The sequence below is a fragment of the Scyliorhinus canicula genome, chromosome 16, assembly GCF_902713615.1.
Source record: "Scyliorhinus canicula chromosome 16, sScyCan1.1, whole genome shotgun sequence".
Taxonomy (NCBI): domain Eukaryota; kingdom Metazoa; phylum Chordata; class Chondrichthyes; order Carcharhiniformes; family Scyliorhinidae; genus Scyliorhinus; species Scyliorhinus canicula.
In genome coordinates, this window is record NC_052161.1 from 98,048,295 (window position 1) to 98,075,948 (window position 27,654).

Below are 27,654 nucleotides of genomic sequence, written 5' to 3' on the forward strand. Positions count from 1 at the left end.
GTCCAAGTGGAAAATGAATGACTATTTAAGAGCCTCATGCCACCACTACTGGTATTAATCCAGCTGTGAATGGGTCTGTGGTCATGTAGCGTGCGCGTCAAGAAAACCTGTGCAGGCTACTACATACTCTTCTGTGGTTGGGGAGGGGGCGTTGTGGAAGAGGGCCTCATTCAAAGGTTATCAGAGTAAGATTCATGGGCTTGGTAGTGGGGAATGGGGGTCTCCCACTAAGAGCCACCCTCCTGCCCTTGCTACCCATTACATCACAACCCCCACCCTGCAAAGCCCTTCCTGTCATTACTTAACTGGGCCTCTGATGACTGTTGTTCCGTCAGCGGCCACTGCTTCACTGATGGCGTTGCTGGCTGGTCATGGGAGGCGAGACGTCACCGGGGTCCTGGTCCTGGGGCAACTTCCACCGCTGGCCTCGCAATTTTGGATTGGCTTGTAATTTGGCGGGCCTTGCCTCAAAAGGGGCAACGTGGGTCTCTTGTCAACTCTTCAGATGGCAGGCGAGACCCCGTTATACCCACAAGATTCCACCCCTTGAGTGGCTTGGCATATACGCTCATGTTAGATCTTTGCAGTGGAGAGGATTTGACGGTGGTGTGACGTTTGTCGCTAAATGTCCAGAGTCTGGCGGCTCTTGTGAGCCACAGTGTTGTTTTGTCTGGTTCAGTTATGCTGATTTCCAAGGTATTGACGATGGGAGGAATTCATTGATGGTGTGCTGTTAAAAGTTGGAGTGAGAAAGAGAGCTGAGGCTTTCTCTTTTACAAGGTGACCATGACATAACACCAGATCCAGTGAATTAGAAAGCTTTTATTGTTTAAATAAAATGCATTGAACACAGACAGCAACAGTAGGTTCACTTGCAAATCCCAAGGAACCTGCTCAAGCACCAAACAAGTGGCATTTTTGATATATAGTTGCCAGGACTATTTTTTTTAACAATAAAAAAAATCGTAAAACAGTTCGGATTTGGTAAACAACACAATATCCACTGGAATTGTACTTTCAGTTACATTTCTCACCAGGCCATGCCACCCAGACTGTTATAACCCTCCCTCCCTGCCCCCTGCCGTGACAGCTGTGTACAGATGTGTTGTGTTAAAATGGCTGCTCCATTCTCCTGTGGGTAACAGAAAAATGCCATTCTGTATAAAAGTTAAATCGCTTATGACCATTTTCTGTGGCTGCCAACGTTTCTTCAATCATATCTCCAGCTCTGCTCACGATATGCACCCTTCCCTCGGGGCTTTGGCTTATGTATAGCCCCCTGCGCGTGATGATTTCGGAACCATGTTGAACTGACAACTAATTGAGACAGGCAAACCTGGGACACCTAGGACCAAATGCCTGAAAGCTGCCAGGTGACGTGCTGCCGTGTCCGCCAGCACCTTGTACAGATTCTTATGTTCTGTTGTCACAGTGGCTGAGGTAGGAGTTTTGAAAATGATGGTCCGAAAATAATGGAGGTGACTCGGGAAATAACTGGATAAAGACTGAAGTTGCCTTGATCATTTTGGAATGAGCCTTGTACACAACAACGTAATTAATAACAACATCACATCCATAGCAAACCGTATGAATGTGGAAAAGGAACTGCCTCTCAGGATGTTGAGGAGGTGCGTATAAATAACAGCTGGGACAATAACGAAGAAAATGTAGGTTTGCATGATTGTCATGCATTTTGATTCTGTCACCTCACCCTACTGGTGCCGGGTTTGAGGCTGCGATGGTGAATTATCAGCGGGTGCTCTGATTTCGCAACTGTGAACCCTCCTCCCCCTCCACAAGGGTCTGGTTATACTTGTTGGTGAGCTATCGTAAGTAAACAAAAACAAAAGTTGGCATAATCCCAGAGGCTGCTTCCCCCTTGAGGGGCGAGCTGACAGGTGGTGATTTAACCTGAAGATTCCCATACCTCAGGCGAGGGGTTGAGAAAGCGGAGCCTTCATGAATAACCTCAGCCGCTGCGGGGATTAAACCCGCTGTTGGCCTCACCCTGCATCATGAACCAGCTGTCCAGCCAACTGAGCTAAACCAGCTGACAAGTTCAAGGTGGGCGATGAGGGATGACTAAGCGAAGGGTCAGGGTTGGTTTGGCTTGGAGCAAGATTATGAGAAAACGAAAGAGAAAAATAGTTCAAATAACTTTTTTGAAATTGAGGGAGAGTAACGAGATGGGCTCCAGAGTGGGCTTCTATGGGACACAATATTGATACATGTCAAATTTTAAGAAGTTATTCAAAAAAAATTCCTATTTACTCCTAGATCATTTCCCTCACTGTGTTGCCTAGTGTTTAGTGCTTGAAGCTTAAAGCATTCAGGACAGTGTCAGCGCTCACTCAATGTGGACAACTGGATTTGGAATTTTACGACATGAGATGGCCCTATTCTCGGCTCTCAAACTCAACTACTGTTATCAGAATGCTTCATCCAGCAGACGCAGAACATTGAATGGCAAATCAGCCCACATGTTTTCTGGCAAAACAAATTTGCAGAGGAATGACCTTTAGGTAAAGTCGCCATAGTCCCAGATGACCATTGGCGGCTTTCCCCTTTGAGGGGAAGAGCTGACTGGTGGTGGTTTAACCTTAGGATCACCACACCTCAGGCAAGGCCTTCGTGTTTGTTAGTGAGTTTGTGTGGCCATGGATAGGGAGCTACATTTTTTAAAAGACTGGAATCCAATGGCACGCAACAACTATTGCAATAGCCCCTATTCTGGATGAAGCATGAAGGTTTAAATATTTTGGCAATTGGACAATCATGCAATGTTGGGTTTCCCAATATATAATTCAGACAGGTTGAAGTCTAAAAAAGATCAAATTGATTGATTGATATTTAGTGTCACATGTACCGAAGTACAATGAAAAGTATTTTTCTGCGGCCAAGGGAACGTACAAGGGGTTTAATTCGGCCAAACTCTAAAATATTTTAAATGTCAGCATCCAGATGCTTCTTTCAATAGTTCAGTCTTATCCTTGCTTCCCATTGCCCAAGCCATTGAGTCACCTCCAAACGGACTGCAGTTTTGTATAACAATCTACATTGCAAGGCCGTCATTCTGGGTGCCAAAAAAGCTAATATCAGTAAAAGATATTTTTCTACATAAAAACTGTATATCCTTCAGCAATCTTTAGTGGGTTATTACAATACACAGAATATGGATGCCCCAACTAGTGTGATTGTTGGAAGAACACAATAGATATGAGGGCGAATGTTTCTGTTTCACGGACTGGGGGAGAGGTGATCGTTCGTGCCAAATGTTTCCATTCCATTTTTTTTTAAAGTGTCAAGGTAGCAATTAATTTCTGAGTCTCCGACTTGTATCTGCTTAATCCATATGGGGGAATAAGCTGCGAAATGCAAAGTCATTGTATCGCACACGACAGGGCCAAGTATGGAAATATATCTTAACACTGTGTAGTACATTCTATATTGTTGGAGCACAGACAGGGTCAAATCATCAGGCTGATGATCAGATCCTGAATCGCCTGATTGGCACCAGGAAATCAAATTTAATAAAATATGGCTAATACAAAATGCATAAAAATGTTTCGAGGATACATATGACAATATGTGAGGAATGCTGGGGGAACTGGCTCCTTCCTAGTGAAGCAGTGGTAGGAAAGCACAGTGACCAACAGTTGTGTACCAAGTTGCTGTCTTCACTCTGGAACCAGCCAGGACAATGTGCGGACCTAGAACTGCCCAGGAAAATGAAAGGCTTCTCTTCGACTTTGAAGCAAGACTTTAACCCCGGGTGTGTATTTTTTTTGTCCATTCTGGGCCCCTCCTTCTCCAGTCCTGTTCCATCCCTGCTACCTTAACCAAGAGAGAAAAACGAACCTGTGTCCGAGATAATTTGCAGAATGGGAATTGAATTCAATCACCTCTAGGGCGCATTTTGAAGAAACTGCGAAAGGGGAATCGAGATTCCAAATTATTCTAGTAGTCCACAGTGCTAGTGCCGAATTGAAAATAGTGTGTATACAGTGGCATTCTTCTTATAGCTTCGTAACCCAGAATGAAAATTCATTACTACAACTTTCTAACATGGAGCCATGAGCATCTACCTTAACAAAGAATGATGTGATGAAAAATGAAGCCATTCCATTGAACAAAGTGAGAGTAAGATTGTTACTTTTTTTTATGGCTTTATAGATACACACAATAAATCTAAAGCATGTCTCAAACCTGCTCACTTTAATAGTAACATACCGAGGGGTAGATAGCTGAAATGCTGACTCACTAATTGAGGAATCAGGTTTCTTTAATACTGCGGTTGACGGAAGAAAATGTCTTTGGTTAAAAAAAAACAGAGAAAATGATCAAATATTACAATCATGTTCAAGGATGTTGTACATATCATTAAAATGCATAGTTAAATGTTAAAAGCACTAGCATGTGCTTGCTGTGTGATTGCCCTGTCTATGTTCGGAGAAGAGGTGTCAGTAGTTCTAATAAAGCATTAACTACACAAGGGTGGTCTGGTTTGTTTTCTTTTTAAAAAGTATTTGTGTTGGATATATATGTCCAGCAAATATCTTTCACAAAAGGCTCACAAGCTTAATGAGTACATCAATTTTGAACAAAGCTGGGAAGGTTTGGAACTGCAAATAGTGTTGTTAAGTTTCAAAATAAAAATCTCAGTCCATCATTAAATGTTAAGCATGAATGTGTACTTGCACCTGAATGTAAAGACCAGGACTAGAGCAAAGATGTGTCATTGGTACCTGAGATCAATGTCTTAGTGTCTCACCGGCTGTTCCATTCTATGCTGGTTTGCTTGTGTTCTGTACAGCAGCTTCCTTAGTATTTCAGTTAAGCCATGTGCGTGAGTGTGTTACCAACAGTTGGAGGGTAGCTCTCTAGTCAGAAGGTTAGATGCAAATGCTGATTACCACATTTAAGAGAACTTCCTGGATCTTTACCCTGTTTATTAAGCAGCAACTCTCAAATCTTTAAATCAAGCGTCTCGGGAGCTCGAGGCAATCTCAATTTCAGGTGGATTTACACCAACCTGCCAACACAGCAGCGGAAGAAAACAATATTCACCATGTTCGGTTTTCATGGACATTTTCATCCTTGGGAAATCCCATTTGCCCCAGAGAAGGAACCAACAAAGATTAAAAGCAATCCAGACATTGATAGAAATCCTGCTAGTAAGTTAAAGGGGCATTGGCTTCGTGGAAACAGTAGTAACCATTTTGTACTTGGCAAATACACTCAATAACTTCATTTCAAATCTTTCACAATGTCGAAATTATATGTTAATGAATTTTGATGTCGCAAATTTCATGTTTGTAAACACTGAAAAAGTAGTTAAATACTTCTCCAAATGACAGTGTCCCGCCATTGATTTACACTTTGGCATTTGCTAAACTCCTCGATTTCAAGATCCAATTATCTTGAACAGAAGCTTTCAATTAAAGGCACAGATGAGAATAAGGCAGGTAGAACTGGGTTTTATGTTTAAAAAAAAATCACTCCTGGGATGCGAGTGCTGGAGGCAAGGCTGGTTAGTTCCCCTGAGGGTGTTGAGGGTGAAAATGTCCAGTGGGGGACTGGAGTCATGTGCTGGACTGTTGCAGTATTTGTCAGGCCAGATTTAACAAATACAATTTCCCAATTTTCTCTGCTGAGATTTGAACTTACAACCCCGGCTTGCTCGTCCAGCACCATAACCACTACAAAAAATGTGAGCTTTCAGAACAACCTTGAGTGATTTTTTTCTTCTCCTTTTCCATAATGTAGGATATTGAATGTCTTCTGTCCAGCTAACCCCAGGAACTCAAACCTTAACTAATGTTGTATCTTACTCAATGGTCGTCTTTGTGAGCATGAAGCCCAATAACCCTCTGCACCTTTCTGGTTATGTTAAGAGGTGGTGTTTACGCACAAGGCTGGACTTCAGTGTGTGGGGAACAATTGGTAAGCCAACTGTGTACATGCACAGGAAATGGTTGCCAGTCTGATCGAAGTTAAATTGTTATAAACCCTTGCCATTTTTCTATATGGTACCAAATCAGATCTCCGCAAATTCTTTTCCAATTAATAGAGTTCCTATAGTGGCCAGCGCTCCGATACATCAGTTATAGACCTTCAGGTATACAGCTTGTGAACCTTTTTCTTTGTAAAAGAAGTGATGATTGAACTGGGCCTGGTTCATTTCAAGTAGGCACCAACCAGGCCAGAGTGTGTTGAAACACAGTACTAGAATCCAGAGGCAAAGGTAGAAGACTGATTTCTAGCTGTTCTTCTTCACTAACATTCCAAACTTCAGTGCTAGAGAAATCTGAATCCATAGGATCGTCCGCCTCAAAGGATAATGCTAGTGTTCTTGTATGGCTGTTGTAGGTACAAAATAGACCAATCCAAGTTGTCGAACCCTTCATTCAACGGAATACAATTGGATGACATTGTGATGATTTTTTTTTTGGTTAACGAGGACTGCATTAAAGAACACAAAACAATCCAATTTAATAGCAGCAAAGCACCTTTTCCAGAAGTCTCTACTTTGCCTTTAGTGAATCAGAATGTCTATGATGAACACTCTCGAGCATTTACCCCTCCCTCGGCATGTACCCGGAGGTCGACTGGCTGAACGTGATGTTGGTCGGGTCTTTTATTTACAAGGACCACTCTCCTGATGCAGCCAGTAATTCCTGAGGTGAATTTTCCCCCTGTGAAGAGTTGAATGTCTGGGGCACCACCTGAGGGCAGAAGGGAAAGATTAAATCAGGATGGAAAATGTGGAGCAGAGGTTGTGCTTGCACAGATTCTTGGCGTGGGACTGGGAGCACACAATCTGGTGATGTGCATACCACATGTGCACAGTGGTGTCTCTAGTCCATGAATTAAAATTCAATCAAAATGATTCAATACTTCAAGGTAGTCAACAGCATTTTGGCTCCTCTTATTAATAATTAATAGCAATAATAACTGTCACATAGTTCATCTATGAGTATGAAAATTGGCAAGTCATGTTGCAGCTGTATAGAACCTTAGTTAGGCCACACTTGGGAGTATGGTGTTCAATACTGGTCGCCACACTACCAGAAGCATGTGGAGGCTTTAGAGAGGGTGCAGAAGAGATTTACCAGGATGTTGCCTGGTATGGAGGGAATTAGCTATGAGGAGCAGTTGAATAAACTCGGTTTGTTCTCACTGGAACGACGGAGGTTGAGAGGCAACCTGATAGAGGTCTACAAAATTATGAGGGACATAGACAGGGTGGATAGTCAGAGACTTTTCCCAGGGTAGAGGGGTCAATTACTAGGGGCCATAGGTTTAAGGTGCGAGGGGCAAGGTTTAGAGGAGATGTACGAGGCAAGTTTTTTTTACACAGAGGGTAGTGAGTGCCTGGAACTCGCTGCCAGGGGAGATGGTGGAATCAAGGACGATAGTGACATTTAAGGGGCATCTTGACAAATACATGAATAGGATGGGAATAGAGGGTACGGATGCCGGAAGGCAGCATGGTTGGCGCAGGCTTGAAGGGCCAAAGGGCCTGCTCCTATGCTGTACTGTTCTTTGTTCTTTGGCATAATAAAACACTCCAAAGGCATTTCATGGATGTTACTCTCAGACAAACTTTGACGCTGAACTTCATATGGAGGTACTCGGATAAGATGACCAGAAGCTAAATTCTGAGGAACGTTTTAAAAGATAAGAGCGGTCGAGGGGAGGAAAGGAACTTCAGGGCTTTTTGGTGAAACAGCTGAAAGTATGGGCACAACAATGGTGGAACGATTAAAATCATGGATATGTAAGAAGCCAGAATTGGAGGCAGAATTTTGAATGAGACCGAAGGTACTAGCACTTGTGACTTAGAAGATTGAGAGTTCAAGCCCTGTACCGTGAACTTTAAACAGATATTTTATGCATATCTTCAGTGCAGCCACCGAGGTGCAGCCTCTCAGAGGAAGCCTTACACCAAGGTCCTGTCTGTCCTGTCACCTGGACATAAAAGGTTCAATGCCACCACTTGAAGAAGAACAAGGGAGTTTCTCACTGGTAGCTGGGCCTATTAACATCACTACCGACAGATCATTAATGGCGTGGCTGTTTTGGGAATCTTGCTGTGCACAACCTGGCCGCTGCCTTTCATCTTACTGCAAAAGCAGCATCACTTCCAAGGCAATTAACTGCCTGTTAAGAGCTTTGGGGCACCTTGCGTTTGTGAACGGGAAGCTTTCCTTTCCCTCTTTCTGACACCTTCTGATGGGACAGGGGAAAAATGAGCTTAGCTGATGAAAACGACCTCATGGAAATCCAAACTCACCTAAATAGACACTTCCCTTCGTGTTCACCATGACTTTGTCTCCTTTGGACTCTCCTCGCACAATCTCTTCACCATCCACTTGGATATATCCCCTTTTTCCTTCTCTGTGGAGGGAAACATTACTTAGATTCCAAACAGGCACCAATTTTCCACATACTTTAACCGAGCTGGAGAAACCATGAATAACATTTGAGCTCAGCCAAAATCGTTTCAATTTCAAAGGCTTTAATACTCAGATTCATAGGGAAACAGTAAATAAGAGGGTTTTGAATGAAGATCATATCTGAAACATTGACCTTTCCGTTTCAGGCTGGAGAATGTTGCGGGTCCCTTAAATCACTGGCATGAAGGAGTTCCAACAAAGGTAGTTTATTGCTGGGCTCAACAGCTACATTTGGTACTTGTGCTCTGCCCGAGACCCCAGGGATGACATCCGCACTCCCGCCACGTGAACTCTTATCCAGCCACGTCATCACATTCTCATGTAACCTCTCAGTCTACATCTTCCCTGTTTATTTGGGATTCCCCGTGGCGTGAGATGTAACAGTGGGCGCCAATAGAAATTATGTATGGACGGACCATTATGTGACAAGCAACTGAACAAACTGACAATGCATAACTATTTACATCTATACAAAGATGGATTAGGCTGTAGCAACTAGTACATATCCCATCGCATGTGGGCAGCACGGTAGCATAGTGGTTAGCATCAATGCTTCACAGATCCAGGGTCCCAGGTTCGGTTCCCGGCTGGGTCACTGTCTGTGCGGAGTCTGCACGTCCTCCCCGTGTGTGCGTGGGTTTCCTCCGGGTGCTCCAGTTTCCTCCCACAGTCCAAAGATGTGCGGGTTAGGTGGATTGGCCATGCTAAATTGCCCGTAGTGTCCTAAAAAGTAAGGTTAAGGGGGAGTTGTTGGGTTACGGGTATAGTGTGGATATGTGAGTTTGAGTAGGGTGATCATTGCTCGGCACAACATCGAGGGCCGAAGGGCCTGTTCTGTGCTGTACTGTTCTAAATCTAAATCTCCTTCCCCCACCCCTCCTCATTTCTGTTGGAAAGAAAGCATCCCATGAAAGATTTTTAAAAAGGCAACTGCATGGCTTGTGAGACCATTTCAGAGGGCAATCAAGTGTCAAACAAATTGCTGTGGGTCTAGTCACAATATAGGCCAGACTGTGTAAGGGTGGCAGATTTCCTTCCCTAAAGGACATTAATAAACCAGATGGGTCTTTACAACAATCTATTAGTTTCATAACCATTATCGAGACTAGTATTTTATCCCAGATTTATTAATTAATGGAATTTAAATTCCCCCAGATGTCGTGGTGGGATTTGAACTGAAGCATTAGTACATAACTCTGGACTACTATTCAAGTAACATTAACATTTTTTTATCGGATGGATTAACATCACTAGAAGTGGTTTCTATTTCCTTACCGCACAGCAGTTATTCTGTGCCATTCCCCATCATTAATCGGATCTTCTGACAGGATATTGGCTTCACCACTTCCCAGCTGGTAACTGCATGGACAAAAATAAAACGTGCAAAGCGTTTTAGAAACAAAACAGCTAGTGAAGAATCTGCTGTTGTGGTGTCACAATTCTGAGGCCTATCATCAATACTAAATATGGAAAGGAAGAGGAGAAGGACATTTAGCCTCTGGAGCCATCCAATTTGATCATGGCTTAATTGTATCTCAACCTGGCTATAATTCATAGCTGCCAGCAACTTAACGGAACAAAACTCTATCGACCCTTATCTTAAAAGCTTCGGCTGACTCTTTTAGTGCAGAGAATTCCAGATTTTGCTTCTCCTCGTGCTCTCTGTGCAAAGACAGGTCCGACCCCCGACCTCTTTCATAGGTTGGGCAAGGAGGCAGCTCCCAAATCTACCGCAGCCAGAAAGGAGATCGAGGTCCAGGCTGCCAGCGGCACCAATCTGATCCACGCTGGCCATTCAGCAAACTGAGCCAACATCCCCACCCCCCCTCAAAGGGTTCAGGGTTGCTGTGGTAACATATGTGTTATAGCCTAGAACTTTTAATAATGATGGTGGAGGCTCCAATCTCTTTCCATCACATGACTGACCAGGAATCTCTCCCACTCTTACCATTTGCCACTGGCGTGTTGGAAAGGTTTACAAATTACTACTCAAACTGTTGGGCCGCATTGTGAACACACCTTCCTTCAGCTTCTGGCTCACACACAGGCAGTGACGCTACCCAACTGTGTCATAACACCTCCTAGATTTCCACCACCCACAGGGACGTCAATTTGAAAGTTAAGATTATGGCCCCTTTTTCTGGATTCCATCACAATGGAGAATAGTCTTTCTGCCTCCACCCTGCTGAATCCCTTTATGATTTTGGTTAGATCTGCCTCAACCTTCTAAACTCCGGCAAAAGTAACTTTATGAAGTGAATATTCTCATTGATTGGGTGTTTGTGTGACAGTTTACTGCAGTGAATGACAGACAAGTGTACAGTGATCGATTGATGACACCCACTATCATTAATTTGATCTGTTTCCATTAATTATTTGGATCATAGCTTAATTGAAAATAAGAACAGAAAAACAAGCCATTATGCAATAACAGCAACAGTTGCTGTCATTGCACAAATGCAATGATTTTGCCCCATGTTCGTGCCCCTCGTGGGGAAGATCAGCCCATTATTTTAATTGATCATAAAATGAAAGGATAGGGACAGATACGGAAGGACATTCACCCTTCCCAAGCTCTCCTAGCTCATCCATTTGAAATATTCTACAGTCCCCCCACTGCGGACTCCATTGCAAAGTTCGAAAATGACTTTTGATTCGTCACCCGCAATGCTCTATCCAGAAGTCTATTAGTCATGCTGATTGTTTTCTGTGAAGAAGATTGCCTGATTTCTGTGAGGTGAAGACTCCATATCAGAAACAACCATGAGAACATAATCTAAGTTTACACTCTAGTGCAGTACTGAGGGAGTGTTGCATTATCTTCTGGATGAGGCGTTGGACTGTGACCCCATCTGCCCTCTCAGGTGGGCATTAAAAATTCCACACTATTTGAAGAAAATCAGTGGTAATCCCCCGGTGGTGTGGCCAATAGTTAATCTTCAAGCAACATCTGTAAATGCATTATCTGGTCATGATCACATTGCTGGCTGCCATTTCCTGCTTACAACAGCAACCACACCTTATTTATTGTACAAGTACTATACTCTGGGATGTACTGAGGGGGTGTCAGGAGCTAGATGAATGTGAGTTCTTTTGTCTTTTTTCTGAATTGACCTGAATTATCTTTGGTATCGTGAGCATGTTGGAGATTTTCTTTAAAGTGAAAAGTTTCAATTGCGTGAATGGAGCAGAATGATCCACTGGAGCCTCACTGGGTCACTGAGACTGTGGACAACCACTGGATCAGTCTCTAGCCTGTGACGATTTTAGCGATCTCCGGTAGATAGATGCCCGTGATCCTGTTACCGACTGCAGTACCTCAGGTGAGAAAGGATGTGTTTCTGTCTGCTGCTTCTTGCTGGAAATCCCTAGGGTTGGCCTTAAACCTTTGGGCGAGTGGAACATTCCAGCAACTTGACCATTCTGGCAGTGAAGACACTGAAACCATTTTGATGCCAAGGCCTCATCTAAATAAGCAGATGGACTGCCCACTTAAAAAGATCATTCTGATGCAACTCGTCAGGTTCCATTTTAACCTGGCCATCAAGGTATATTGGCGACAGGGTTTGGGGGGGGGGGGGTTGTTGTTGTTGCAGAGCCTGGGATGGTATCAACCCAGAATATTTCTGAGTGCCTGGAGGAGCATACTCACTCTTGCTTCTCAGGATCTAGGTCAGTGAAACTGGACAGGACGTTCACAGAGATCCCACTATTTATAGCCTGCAATGGTGATTGGAATCTGATGCATGTCATACGAACCTGTTTTGTATATTAAAGGGCCACCCACCTGAAACAAGGTAGGCAGCCTGGTACCCATGTTAAGGTTCCTCTTTAAGGAAGAGTGTCAGCATTAGTGGGAGAACAAGATGACTGACCATATTGTGAGGCCAAAATTACCCCATTAACACTGAATTTGGCAAGTTAAATATCACACAGTGACACAACATATGGGGTAAAGGACAGGGGGATAGCATTATCTGTACACTATGGTCCGAGTGTTACAAAAATGGAAGAGGTTTTTGAGCTGGAATGAATAAATGTGCTTTTTCCTTGTTGAATCACATCACACCTTGCTTGCCTTACCTGAAGAGCACATGACCATTCTGTAGTCCGAGGGCGACAAAGTCCTTTCCTCTTCCATTTTCCCCATGTTTCTACAAACACAAGATAATCCGTTGTTGACAAAAACTAAAGGAGGCAAGCTGGAACACTCATCTGCTGACTAGCCCAGCTTGTAAGAGAGAAAAAGTGTAACATTTCATCAGAGCTCCGAAACCGGTTATCCTCCTCATTTATAACATAGAACATAGAACATAGAACAGTACAGCACAGAACAGGCCCTTCAGCCCTCGATGTTGTGCCGAGCAATGATCACCCTACTTAAACCCACGTAACCCGTATACCCGTAACCCAACAATCCCCCCATTAACCTTACACTACGGGCAATTTTAGCATAGCCAATCCACCTAACCCGCACATCTTTGGACTGTGGGAGGAAACCGGAGCACCCGGAGGAAACCCACGCACACACGGGGAGGACGTGCAGACTCCACACAGACAGTGACCCAGCCGGGAATCGAACCTGGGACCCTGGAGCTGTGAAGCATTGATGCTAACCACCATGCTACCGTGAGGCCCCAATAACAACAGACCTTCTTCTCATGGTGAGGTACGGGACTGCAAACCTCAATTGAATATGGGCACGTACGTAGAGAATAGAAATGCCGGAGATTTTGATCTATGTCAAGGACTATGACAGCCCAAAGATGTGCAGGTTAGGCGGTTTGTCCAAATGAAATTGCTCCTTAGTGTGCAAAGGTTAGGTGAGGTTACGGGGTTGCAGGGATAGAGTGGGGGAGTGAAGGGAGTCGGTTCAATTCGTTAACTGGGTATTTAGTGAGACAGTGTTCTGCCTGACAGCGATCAGTAATTGATTCCTGTGTAATGCTTTCTGAAGAGGACTCAGTAGAAGTGTTCAGACCTTGGAAGTGAAAGGAACAGTCTCTCTCTCTCTCCGTCATGCTTGCTGAAGAGAAAGAAGTGCCCTATTGTTCCGTAAGCAGTGAGTACTGGGCACATCCTTTGTTGGAAACTTGAAATGATACAGAGTCTGCAGAGAAAGTAGACAACCTTGCCAGAGAAAACCCTCTCAAGTCTGGAAGGAAGAAATGCCAAGACGAAAGCCTGAACTTCAGAAAGACATCGACTGGAAATCATCCCAGTTCATCAAAGGTCCTCCTCACTTTACTTTTATGAATACTTTCTTTTCCTTTCCACCACCCTTTCCCCTCTGTGTTGCTTGTTTGAGTGTGTATGAGGTGGGGTGGGTGGTAGATAGTCACTTACATTTTCTGTCCGTTTAATTATAACACTGTACATAATAATAGGCTACTTGTGTTTATAAAGTTACAAACTTGGTGACTGTAGTTTATTGGAGTCAATCAAGGACCTCGAGTATTTTAAATAAAATCTAATTTCACCGGTATCGCAACTCCGGGTCAAAGGGGACTGGAATTGGCTGTACACTATCCCGGGGAGTTATCACACAATACATCAGTGTCTGTTGTTAAATATTTTATATTTATGCATTAAAACGCATATAAAGCAAAATAATACTGATAAATGTGGACCAGAATGGGATTTTTGTCTCCTAAAGTTTGGTGTAACCTCAGAATTCAGCAATAGAACAATATCCTGGTGACAGTTTTGCAAGACAACACAAGAAATAGGAACAGGAGTAGACCAGATGGCCTGTCGAGTAGCTGTCGAGCCTGTTCCGTCATTCAATGTGACCATGGCTGACATTGGGCTTTAACTCCATTTTCCCCAACCACTCTCCATATCTACTCATATCCTGAGACTCCAAATCCTCTGGGGTAGAGAATTCCAAAGATTTACAATCCTCTGAGGGAAAGCATATTTCCTCATCTCAGTCCTAAATGATTGGCTCCTTGACCAGTGACTGCCCCATCCCCACCCCTGTCCCCATGATTTTGATTCCGCCGACCAGCAGAAGCAATCTCTCAGCTCCACCCTGTCAAAGCCCTTTCAGAATCTTATAGGTTTGAATGAGATTGCCTCACATTCGTCTGAACTCCAGAGAATATTGATCCAATTTACTCAGCATTTCATCAAAAGATTCTGATACCTGGAGGCTGATGAACATATTGTTTTCAACGTTATCATTTTGGTGACTCCCATTAAGAATATACCAGATTGGTATGAAGTGAGAGGGGGGGGGGGGCATTGCGTTGAAATAAAACTGCACGGTGATGAAGTCATACCATGCTCCTGAGTGTTTAAGCAGCGGCTGCTGCTACGGCTACTGCCTAGGAATTCAGGAATTTCTGTATTATAATTTTCCCTGTTGTTACCTGCCTGCCACCCTTTCATATTTTCAGGTTAGCTGGGTGGGAAAGCCAGCAGCCGGAGGCCAAGCAGACCATTTCCATAGAATAATGGCACAGTGGTTAGCACTGCTGCCTCACAGTGCTAGAGACCCGGGTTCAATTCCGGCTTTGGCTGTTTGTCTGTGTGGAGTGTGCACTTTCTCCCCGTGTCTGCGTGGGTTTCCTCTGGTTTCCTCCCACAGCTGAAAGATATGCAGGTTAGGTGGATTGGCCATGATAAAATTACCCCAACCATGTCCACATGTTTTGGGCATGCCCGGAGCTTAGAGAGTTCTGGCAAGGGTTCGCGAGGGCAATGTCCAAGGTGCTTAACACACGGGTGGTGCCGAGTCCAGAGATAGCGACCTTTGGAGGGGTTCAGGGGGCGAAAGAGGCCGACGTCTTGGCCTTTGCCTCCCTCGTAGCCCGGAGACAGATTTTATTAATGTGGAGGGACTCAAAGCCCCCCCCCCCCCCCCCCCCCCCCCAAGTGTAGAGACTTGGGTTAACGACATGGTTGGGTTTCTCAGCCCCGAGAAAATAAAGTTTGCTTTAAGAGGGTCTACGCTAGTGTTCTCTCGAAGGTGGCAGCCGTTCGTCGACTTTCTCGGGGAAAATTAAAATGTCAGCAGCAGCAATCTGTAGGGGGGTGGGGGGGAGGGGGGTATGGAAGAGTGCATCATTGGGATGGTGTGGGAAGACTGAGTTGCGTGGGATAATGTCCAATTAATTGTTATTCAATATTCTCTTTTTGCACTATGTTAATGTTTACTCTAGTTTGTTTTGTTAGTACTGTTTTATTATAAAAAAATTCTGTAAAACCTTAATAAAAATATTTTTAAAAAATGATAAAATTACCCCTTAGTGCAGGTTAGGTGGAGTTACGGGGATAGGGCAGGGAGTGGGCCTCAGTAGGATGCTATAGCAAAACAAAGGATGGCACAGTGGTTAGCATTGCTTCCTCACAGCGCCAGGGACCCAGGTTCAATGCCGGCCTCGGGTGGCTGTTAGTTTGGAGTTTGTACTTTTCCCCCATGTCTGTGTGGCTATCCTCCGGGTGTCCCGGTTTCCTCCCACTCTCCAAATATGTGCAGGTTAGGTGAACTGGCCATGCTAAATTGCCCCTTAGTGTCCAAAAGATCAGGTGGGGTTACTGGGATATGGGGATAGGATGGGAGCCTGCCCCGAGGTAGTTTGCTCTTTCAGATGGTCGGTGCAGATTCATTGGGCCGAATGGCCTCATTCTGCACTGTAGGGATTTTATGTTCTAACCTAATCAATTGATATCCCAGGGCGGGATGCAGAGAGGACTGGGGGTAGAGGCAACAATCCGTATTAGAATGGGTGATGCTATGATCGAGGGACTGAGTAATAGCTCCTGCTCATCCTGGCCCGCTAGGAGTGCTGGGAAAAGGCATTCATATTCATAGAATCTCTACAGTGCAGAAGGAGATTTGGCCTATTGAGTCTTCACCATCCTCTGAAAGAGCACCCTAACAAGGACCATGATCCTGCCCTATGCCCTTAATCCCACCTAACCTTTGGACACTAAGGGGCAATTTAGTGTTGCTAATCCACCAACTAACCTGCACATCTTTGGACATTGTGGAGTTAGTATTCCCTCCTCCATATCACTGCCAGTAACCTGATTGGCAGCAGTCAAACTGAAATCAGGCTCCCAATTGTGTTTAAAAATGTTTTATTTCCAATTATGGGGCAATTTAGTGTGACCAATCCATCCAGCTACCCTGCACATCTTTGGGTTGTGGGGGTGAAGCCCACGCAGACACGGGGGAGAATTTGCAAGCTCCACACGGACAGTGGGGCCGGGGTCGAACCCAGATCCTCAGCATCGGAAGGTAGCAGTGCTAAGCACGGCACCACTGTGCTCCCAATTTCAACGTGGGAGTGTGGAATCCTTTTTGTAAAGATCACATTTATTCTTAAGTAACACACAACAAATAATGGCAATTTTGTTTCTTCCTTATGCAATATCTCAAAGATTTGCAACAAAATACAAGTTTGAGATTTTGATGTTAATTTGTTTGGACACATTTGAGGTACTTACCACTCCCTGCCAGAGTAGGATGCCATCAAGCGATGTTGTGTGAACCTCCATTTCAATGGTTTCAGGGGCAGTTGGAGAACTGTGAAAATTCAATCAAAGTTTTTAAATAGAAGGAATATAAATTTGTCTCGATAGTCGCAGTAACCTTTCCAATGCACCCAACGGTGAAGAAAAGCTTCTGGTCTACAAGGTGCACGATTTTCGTAGCCATTCATGGAAGAGGAGGGGGCACTACTGCTCTAAGGCTGGGCTGGAATATACCTTGAGGCTTCAGCATAAAGCCTCAGCCAGTCATGGCCTTCTCTGCTATTTCCTCAGGCCGCAAGAAACCTCTGAATCGTCTTCGCTCCCCATGACCCAGGACCAGTCTCTCCTGATGGCAGACCCCTCCATCCTGACAGTAAACAATCTATCTCCTTTGAATGCCATCTGAATGACAGCTATTGATTGATTGGTTTGATTTGTCACATGTCAGTGACAAGGTCAGTCACATCAGAGGGAAGTGTCTGCATGGGTGGAGGGAGTTTACACCACCACCCCCCTCCCCCTCAAATCTGGCGGAAGAGTTTTAAAAAATATATTTTTATTCTCCATTTTCACATTTTCTTCAGAATTTACACCCCACCAACAAACAGTAAATGGTAACGAATACAATGGCAATCCCCTTATCAACAACAACGATCCCATCCTCCCACCAACCCCCAAACAACATGACAATATAAGCATCAAATAAAACTAAACCTCCCAAGGAGGAAAAAAAAGAAAAAGGAATCAGGAATCGCCCCTGGTCACCGTTGACATATATAGTCCACCCCTCCTAATATTCAATGCCATCCAATCCCTGAAAGAGTACCGTGAATGGTACCCATGCATTTCAGACACCCCCTACCCCTCTCCCAGACTCCTCCCCTCCACTTCCTCTTGTAAACTCCTCCCCCCAACCTCGGTTCCTTCCCCCAACTTTTCACCCTGGTTAGACTCACCGAAACCTGTTCTACCAGGCTCCAATATCCGCAGCTCCTCCCCCACCTCACTCCTGTTCACTGGCCGGCTTAAACTGGCCAGCGTGGAGGCCCCCGCCTGGGTCTCTTTCCCCCTTGCCTGGTCCCAGGAAAACCAAGAAATCCCCTTTAGCACACAACCCCAGCATAGACACCCAAGCCCCAAAGAACCATCATTGCAAATTATAGTCTGGTGGAATGGTTAATGCAGTAGTCAAGAAAGCCCAAGAAATTTTGCATGTCTGCATCGACTCTCACAAACGTCTACAGATGTGCGATAGAGAGCATCCTATCCGGCTGCATCACAGCTTGGTATGGCAACTGCTCGGTCCAAGATCTCAAGAAACCGCAGAGTGTGGTGAACTCAGCCCAACACATCACACAAGCTTGCCACCCCCACATTGATTCTGTATACACCTCCCACTGCCTCAGGAAGGCAGACAGCATTATCAATGACACCTCCCACCCAGGCATCGTCTTCTGCCAGACCCTTCCATCAGGAAGAAGGTACAGAAGTCTGAAGGTCCTCACATCCAGACATTGGAACAGCTTCTTCCCCACAGCTTCAAGACTCCTCAATGACTCCCCCTCGGGACTGATCTGTTCCCTGTAACAACACTATTCACAACACCCTATGCTGCTCTTGCTCATGTTTTTGCTTTGTTTGGCCCCTTGTTCTGTACTGCAATCAATCACTGTTTGCCAATGTACCATTTGTCAACGTTCTCTGTTGATTATTCTTTTGTCTACTATGTACGTATGGTGTACGTTCCCTCGGCCGCAGAAAAATACTTTTCACTGTACTCCGGTACATGTGACAATAAATCAAATCAATCAATAGCTGTCATTCATATGACATTCAAAGGAGATAGATTGTTTACTGTCAGGATGGAGGGGGCTGCCATCAAGAGAGACTGATCCTGGGTCATGGGGATGGAAGAAAAGGCAGCACTCTGAGTAAGAGGAGTAGCTGTGGATAAGAGTTTGCCCACCATCTACCCATCCTGGAGTGAGCATCTGCACCTGGGGGCGGAAGAGGGGTGGGGTTGGTAATTGGGAAAGGATTCATTGGCCTCAGTATGTTTGGCAGGGTCAGTGCTCAGTGGAGTGGGATAATCCTCGCTTTGATTGGGGATCAAAGCTTGGCAGATTTTAAATCTACAAGAGAAAGAAAGTCAATTGATATCCTTTTAACTCCATATTCTATTGAGCCCCCATTCCAGAGGTAATAATTCACATGTTGGTGAATTATTACTGACATCAGCTGACATCACTGGTTCGTTCATGAGTAATCTCAGGATGTGTGACTCATGACAGGAGACCCCACAGGTGCCTGAACCATCACTCTGGCACCTCATTCATTGCTCTTACCTCCTTGGGAACATCTGTTTTGGTAACACTATGTATCCTCCATCATGGAAGAAAGCTCCATACTGCACAGGAGAGTCTGTATGAAGAGATAATATTGAGAGTTTAAACCCGTAATAAACCACAGCAACCGAGAACCTTCCTTTACAAAATGCAGCTTTCCATTTGGTGATTTATTTCGCAGTAAAAAATACACGACCAATTAGGAGCTACTAAATTCTTTGTCATCTACCCAATCGAGACCTCACTATGGTGCATACCGGGTATAAAAAATTGTGACTGAACCACATTGTGTGTGTTAATTAAAGGTTTCATCACTGCTTACTGAACCCTTAAAATGCTTCCTCCTCATAATCGGATTTCACCTTTGCTTTTTTTGCAACATGTTGTTTCAAATGTGGTGGGGTTAAACCCTCATTATGTGACTCCACATCCTGATTACTTGGGAGTGTAGTCAACAGAACTCTTGTGGTCACTGTACGACTTACTTTACCTGGGATTCAACCGACTCGTCAGTGAATTTATAAAATCAATTGGGAGGTCACAGTTTTTAAGTCCTGACTGCTACTCAATATTTCCCTGGGAAAAAATTGATCTTTCCTCATCAGATTTTAACATGAGATCTTATTTCCAGGAGCTAAATTTCTACCTGCGCTGGACTATTTTATTCGATCAACACAAATTATGAACTGTGCCAACATTGACTCCAGCTCTGTAATAATCCAGCTGTGCTGGCACTCACAGTCCACGTGCCGGCCTAACAACAACAACAACGCAGTTTTCATATCAGTCATTTTCACACTTCAGTCACAGGCTGATCAGAAAATCACACAAACAAAACAGATTTTTATGTTTCACCCCAACCCCACATACTCTTCAGCTGCGGCCCAATATCAAAACGCTCGCTTGTTGTTAATCGACATTTAAGGGAACTCTGCAAATCAGAGATTCCCTGTGCTAAATCCAACCAACACAAAAACCCAATGAAACAAAGAACCCATCCTGCTTTGTCTAGGTCCAAGGCCTCCCCATCTGTGGCCTTAGCTTTCATGTCCCAACCCTGGCCTTGCCCTTTCCCTCCCAGTGCAGCATCTGATGTCAAGTCACTCTCCCCAGGAATAACTTCAGGCTGGGGGACAACTGTTCCCTGGAATGGCTGGGTTCCCGTTCCAACTTTGGTTCCCACCTGCTGGCCACGGCGTCACTCCTGACAGGAGACACTTGAACGAGGAGCAGGGGTTAGAATGACCTCAGGCTGAACTCTCTCTGCAAGTGGCAATCTCCCCTCCATCCCCATCCTTAGGCAAAATCAACCTTAAGCATTTGTCACAGTCTTCTCATTGCAGGCCAGAGAAGCAAACAGAATAGACCACCCCAAATCTCCATATATAGGTACACCTTCTAAAGCTAATCCTGGACACTGCTGGTGACCGTGTTAAGGAACTCCCTGTACCTTCCATGCACCAGGGAACCCTCAGAGACAACCAGGAGCAGACACCTCACTTCCCTCCCTCACCACAGTAGCACTTAGGAGAGTTGAATTGTGGAGTAGAAGACTGGGGACACGATTCTCTGATCGCGGGACAGAGTGTCCGCGCCGACGTCGCGTTTCACGACGGCTTAAAACGGGCGCGGGAACTAGCGATTCTGGCCCCCACAAAGGGTAGGCACATGCTGGAGCAGTTCACGCCGCTCCAGCCTCACTTCTTGGTGCGCACTGGGGCGGCGCCAACCCGCGCATGCCCATTTGGGTCGCGCCAACCCGTGAATGTGCGGGGGACCTCTTCAACGCACCGGCCCCGATGCAAGATAGTGTGGGGGTTCAGGGGCCAGCCGCGTAATAAAATAGGGCCGGGGCTGAAGTGGCCAGCCCGCCGATTGGTGGGCCCCAATCGCGGGCCAGACCCCATCGGAGGCCCCCCTGGTGAAGGAGCGCCTCTTTCTCTCCCCCCCCCCCCCCACAAGCCACCCCGCGACCCTACGCGCAGAGTTCCCGTCAACAGCGAGCCCTCATCTACCTTCTTGGTTACCCCATCAAACATCTGAATTAAATTCGTGAGACATGACTTTCCGCTTACAAAGCCATGCTGACTTTGCCTAATTAGCCCTTGCTTGTCTAAATGCCTGTAGATCCTGTCCATCAGAATACCTTCTAACAATTTACCCACTACAGCAGTAAGGCTAACTGGTCTGTATTCCCTGGCTTATCCCTACAGCCCTTCTTAAACAAGGACACAACATTTGCAACCCTCCAATCTTCTGGCACTTCTCTTGTGGCTGTCGATGATTCAAATCTCTCAGCTAGGGGGCCGACAATTTCCTCCCTCGCCTCCCACAACGTCCTGCGGTACATTTCATCAGGTCCTGGGGATTTATCTATCTTGATGTGTTTTAATAGCTTCAGCAACTCCTTCTCTGTAATATGTACACTCCTCAAGACATCACTTTTTATTTCCCCAATTTCCCGAACACTTGTGCCTTTCTCAACAGTAAATACTGACAAGAAATATTCATTTAGGACCTCTCCCATCCCTTATGGATCTGCACATCGATGACCTTGTTTATCCTTAAGAGGCCCTTCCCTCTCCCTAAGCACCCTTTAGTCACATTGTTTGACGATAAGGGGTAAACCTTTAAGGGCTGAGGGGAGGAGAAATTTCTTCACCCAAAGAGTGGTGAATCTGTGGTATTCACTACCACAGAAAGTAGTCGAGGCCAAAACATTATGTAATTTCAAGAAAAAATTATATAAAGCTCTTGGGGCTAAAGGAATCAAGGAATATGGTGGGGGGGGGGGGGGGGGGGAACGCAGGATCAGGGTATTGAACTTGATGATCAACCATGATCAAAATGAATGGGGGAACGGGCTCAAAGGCCTCCTCCTGCTTCTATTTTCTATGTTTTCTACGTATCCCTCCCCCTGTACTCAAATCCTCTCGCTTTGAAGGCCAACATACCATTTGCTTTCTTCACCGCCTGCTGCGCTTGCAGATCAGCGGAGTTCCTGCAGTGCCCTGACCAACACTATGCATCACCAAAACAGGAGTATCTGGTTATTCTCACATTGTTGTTTCAGGAAGCTCGCAGTGTGTCAATTAGCTGTCATGTTTTCTACATTACAGCAGTGACTATGCTTCCAAAAGTACATAAATGATTTTGGAGCAGGTTAAGTGAGTTGGCAACAAGGTGGCAGATGGAGTATAATGCGAGTAGATGTAAGGTTATTCACATTGGTCAGAAGAATAGAAATCCAGGACCTTTTTTTAAAAAGGCATGAAACCCCTCAATGTTCAGAGAGACTTAGGGCTACTCGAACACAGAACACAAAGTTAGCATGCAAGTACGGCAAGCAATTAGGAAAGTAAAATCATGTTAGTCTTTATTGCAAAGGCATCAGAGACAAGAAGAAGGAAGTCTTGCTACAATTGAACAGGTTTTCCGTGAGACTGCACCTGCCATATTGGCCCCAGTATTGGTCCCCATATTTAAGGAACAACATATCTGCCTTTAAGACAGTGAAGGTTCATTTAGATAGATTCCTGGGACGAGAAGGTTGTTCTATGAGGAGAAGTTGAAAAAACTGGGCCACACCCCTTTTAAGTTTAGAAGAATGAAAGGTGATCTCATTGAAGTATCTGAAGGGTAAAAGGAAAGATTGTTTCCCTTGGCTGGGAAAACTAGAACACGGGGCACAGTCTCAGGGTAAGGGAGAGGGGGCGATCATTTAGGACTGAGATCAGGAGAAATCTCTGCACTCCAAGGGTTATGAATCCTTGGGATGCTCTATCCCAGAGGGTTGTGGGTGCTCCAACCTTGAGTATATTTAAATCTTAGATGAACTGAACTTTGGTTTCTTGTGAGCAATCAGGGGATGTGGGAAGCAGACAGGAAAGGAGAGCTTGAGGTAGAGGAGCAGCCGTGATTGTATTGAAGTGTGGGTCAGCCGTGATTGTATTGAACGGTGGGGCAGCCGTGATTGTATTGAATGGTGGGTGAGCCGTGATTGTATTGAACGGTGAGGCAGCCGTGATTGTATTGAGCGGTGGGGCAACCGCGATTGTATTGAACGGTGGGTCAGCCGTGATTGTATTGAGCGGTGGGCCAGCCGTGATTGTATTGAACGGTGGGGCAGCCGTGATTGTATTGAGCGGTGGGGCAGGCTCAAGGGGTCCCTCCTTTTTCTTATGTTATGGAACATCCCGAGGGTGTGAAAAATGTGATTGAAATATAAGTTTTTTTCTCATTGCCTAATTTAATAGGCTGAAAAACAATCCTTCCTCTAAAAGCACAGATATTAGAAGACAATTTATAAGTTCCTGATCAACTAGCAAAGTCAGCAGAAGGGGTTCCTACCCTTGTGTGTGACCATATATAGCAGGGGCCCATAGAATCCTACAGTGCAGGAGGAGGCCATTCAGTCCATCGAGTCTGTGTCGACCCTCCGAAAGAATACCCTACCTCGGCCTACTCCCCCGCCCTATTTGCATAACCCCACCTAGCTCTTGGACACAAAGGGGCAATTTAGCATGGCCAATCCACCTAACATCTTTTTCTTTGGACTGTCGGAGGAGACCAGAGCACCAGGAGGAAACTACAGAGACACGTGGAGAAAGCGTAAACTCCACATCGACAGTCACGCAAGGCCGGAATTGAACCCGGGTCCCTAGCTCTGTGAATCAGCAGTGCCAGCCACAGTGACACCGTGCCGCCCTTATATTCATCAGACCTGACCCGGCACCAAGGTAAATACAGATCAGACTGACATACTCAGATCAAATGGAAATTGCATGTTATATCAAAATAACAAACCCCAAATACTAATGTCAAATGTTAGCTGGAGTTTTGACTTGCTAAATGTATCAGGAGTTTCACCCTAATTAAATTCTTGTGATTTCTCCCTGGCATCTATTATTCTCGATGCAGCCATCTGTTTATGAATAAGGGCTTCAATTCTTAGGCTTGAAGCTCCATTCTAGGGAGGGAAGATAATCAAACGCAAGCAGGGATTGTAAACCTGTTCTCTTATAAAACAGAAAAATGTTCTCTTTACTATGTTAAATAGTTTTCACACTGGCTCGTAAACACATTTTAAAAACTTAACAGCATCACCCATCAAATCACTTATTTGGACACGTAATCAACCGTGCTTCCAATAGAAAATAACTGCAAAATTATCACTAAATTTGTTGCTGAATGCTAAATTCTGGTAATCATTTAACAGAATTTGCAATCCAGGAATACTGCCAACTACTTGGGTTAATTTTGTTAAAGCAATTGGTGAATTCTTTCATATAGTGTGCCTTGAACTATTACGAGTGCGGCCAGCATAGATTTCTTGTGTCTTTATGTAGACTCACCAATGTGACAAGGACATGAACTGGGCCTCCAGCTGAACTTGTCCAACAGCAGTCCTTATTCGCACCACACTGCCCTATTGAGGACGGTGCCACTCAGTACATGCTCCAGATGTGAACAAGGAGTCAGACTTCCAATCCTCAGCTAAAAGGGTTTGTGTGGTGGGCGATTAAGCCACCAAAACACTTTGTCCTCAACAAAGGGAGACGGAGAAGCTTTGAGTTTTACGTTTAAACGTTTCCTTCCTTCTCCCTCCAAAGTTGATATAACATGGGGCATCACATTAGACTGGGTTACCTCATTCCAACAGATCCGTTAAAGACACTGTATGAAAAAGTGTTAGTACGTGGTCAGATCTAGGTTAAAGCTAAATGATGCACAACAGGATTGGATTTGGGCTAAGAGCTTCACTTTAAGCCCAAATCAATAGCCACCTATTAGTATCCTCCTCTCTGTTCCTTCCTTGCTATTTCTTTATGCATTCCATTTTCAAGTTGCATCATGAACCATTTCTTCCTAGATGGAGCAGCAGCTACTGGGAGTATTGATCCAATCCTTAAGGTGACCATGTTTAAATGTTTTTGTAATCAAATCATAAAATTATGAATCCCTACAGTGCAGGAGGCCTTTGGCCCATCATGTCTGCACTGGCCATCCGAAAGAGTACCCAGGCCCACTCCTCAATCCTATCCCCGTAACCCCACCTAACTTGCACATCTTTGGACACTAAGGGGTATTTTAGCATAGCCAATGTACCTAACCTGCACATCTTTGGACTATGGGAGGAAACCCACGCAGACACCGGGAGACTGTGCAAATTCCACAGTCACACAAGGCCGGAATTAAACCCGGGTCCTTGGCCCTGCGAGGCAGCAGTGTTAACCACTGTGCCATCCTTTATGGCTTCAAAGCATTATTAGTACCTCTCTTTGAGGTGACCTGGTGGTTTATGTGGTGACACATATGGTGCTCAAGGTTGAGATTGAGTCCTGGGTTTCAACTTGATCATCAGGTTCAATATGGTCCACATTGAGAGTGAGTGAAGCAACTCATTCAATCCACAATATTCAAGTTCTGTTTACTGCAATTAAATCAGCCAATGGCAGCTCTGATGGATAAAGTCTTGACCTAGTCTGGTTCCTCCTCCCATCTGAAGGAAGGCATATGATTATTATCAACACAACAGGGCAGAGAGAAGCTGGGACAAAACTAGGGATATCTTGGAGGCCCTGGGAATTAAAGATTAATCTCCTGAACATTTATGTCAACATTCTGGGAGAGAAATTTAGGGGGCTTATTAATTTTGAAATTTCTGTTTAACATATCAAAAATGGGACCAAAAGACCGTTTGACGAATTAGAAGTGGGAGGTTATTTGCAGAATCCTCCAAGATTATGTTCACTCAGAATTGGCAATCTGAGACAAAACTGAAGACCTCAAACATGAGTAAAATTAAAGCAAAAATCCTCAAGTTGAAGTCCTCAAAAACAAAATGCCATTTAAGTTGCCACTTCAGACTAAGAGGTGGACTAAAATATGAATTCAGACTAAATACCTGACAATGCTCTGTATATTGGGCCTATAGTTGGGCAACATTTCTGTCAGTCAGTCAATCTAAAACGGATCAGGACTGAAGCATGCTGCATCCTCACGACAAGAAACCCATCCCGTTTCCTCTCTTCCCTCAGGCTTCAGTGCATCATTTAACAAATAAATGTTACAAATGGGATTATAGGCAACTAGGACTAGGGGTCATGCCAAATTAGATACCATCACCACTTCCTTGTTAGATTAAAAGCCAACACAGACTAAATGACATTACCCGCACTACCCTCCATGTGCCATTCTGATGCTGGAGTAACAGCAGACATACCTGTGTAGGTGTAAATAAAGTAATTAACAAACCATTGTCTCTTGCTGAGCATCATTAAATTTCCTAGTTTGGGGGAGAAGAAAGGTTAATGCCCACACACAGCCCATTCCACTCTGCAAAGTCCTCCTCACTAACATTTGGGGACCTGTGCCCAACTGGGAGAGCTGTTGCATAGATCAGTCAATTAACAGCCTGACGTTCCGGTGGCGGCCATGAAGGGGTAGGTCACACATTTGATAGATCCTGCCTGTAAAGGACTTTTGCACCTCTTTCCCCCGTTTTTTCCCGGATTTTATGGGACAGCACAGTGGTCGACTGAGCAGCATCCTGACAGAGGCACACTTACCGCTCACACCTTTCAGCCAGTGTCATAGATCCTTCCATCACTATTCCTAGGTATATCCTGTTCCATCGGCACAACAATCGACCAGAGATGGTGGCACAATGGTTAGGACAGAGTGTCCCTGGGCACCCTCAATATTGACCCCATGAAGTATCTTGGCATCAGGTCACACTTAGGCAAAGAAATCTCCTTATCACCACCTACCACCCTCAGTCAGCTGAGGAATTGGCACTCCTTCACGTTGAACACAACACTGAGGGTGCAAGAGTGCAGAATGGGAACTTCAAAATGTCCAACACCAAGAGTGGCTTGATAGCACCCCTACTAACTGAGCTGTCCAAGGCCTGAAGGACTGATTCTACAGACTGGGCCTAAGGCAGATAGTAAGAGAACTAACCAAGGGGAAAAACCTACTTGACCTCATCCTTATCAAACTACCCATCAACGATGCATCAGCTCATGAGCCTATAAGTAGAAGCGACCACAATACAGTCCTTAAGACAAGGTGCTGTTTCACACTGAGGACATCATCCACCACATTGTGTGGTACTACTACCAGGCTGAAAGGAATAGTCACAACAGATTTAGCAGCTCAAACAAAACATAGTTAAAAATGAGATGTCAACCTAGTGAAGCTACAACACAAGGACTACATGCATGCTAAACAGCATTCTTTAGCAGGATTAAGCAATTTAATAACCAACAGATCAGATCAAAGCTCTGCTGGTCTGCCCCTTCCAGTTATGAATGGTGGTGGACAGTTTAATAAATAACAGGAGGGGGCTCCACATCCTCAAT

General features: G+C 44.8%; 1 protein-coding gene across 2 annotated transcripts in view; it reads right to left on the minus strand.

Annotated features, from left to right (window-relative positions):
* Positions 1-802: 802 nt before the first annotated feature.
* hspg2 (heparan sulfate proteoglycan 2) overlaps positions 803-27,654 on the minus strand; it is a 571,937-nt gene continuing 545,085 nt past the window's right edge. For both annotated transcript variants that reach the window (XM_038821731.1, XM_038821732.1), the window contains 7 exons: positions 26,463-26,513; positions 19,289-19,364; positions 16,917-16,995; positions 12,543-12,613; positions 9,735-9,818; positions 8,297-8,400; positions 803-6,725 (listed from right to left, as the gene is read on the minus strand). In XM_038821731.1, coding sequence (XP_038677659.1) covers positions 6,553-6,725; positions 8,297-8,400; positions 9,735-9,818; positions 12,543-12,613; positions 16,917-16,995; positions 19,289-19,364; positions 26,463-26,513 — 638 coding nt within the window. In that variant the 3' untranslated portion in view covers positions 803-6,552. The remainder of the gene's footprint in view (positions 6,726-8,296; positions 8,401-9,734; positions 9,819-12,542; positions 12,614-16,916; positions 16,996-19,288; positions 19,365-26,462; positions 26,514-27,654) is intronic.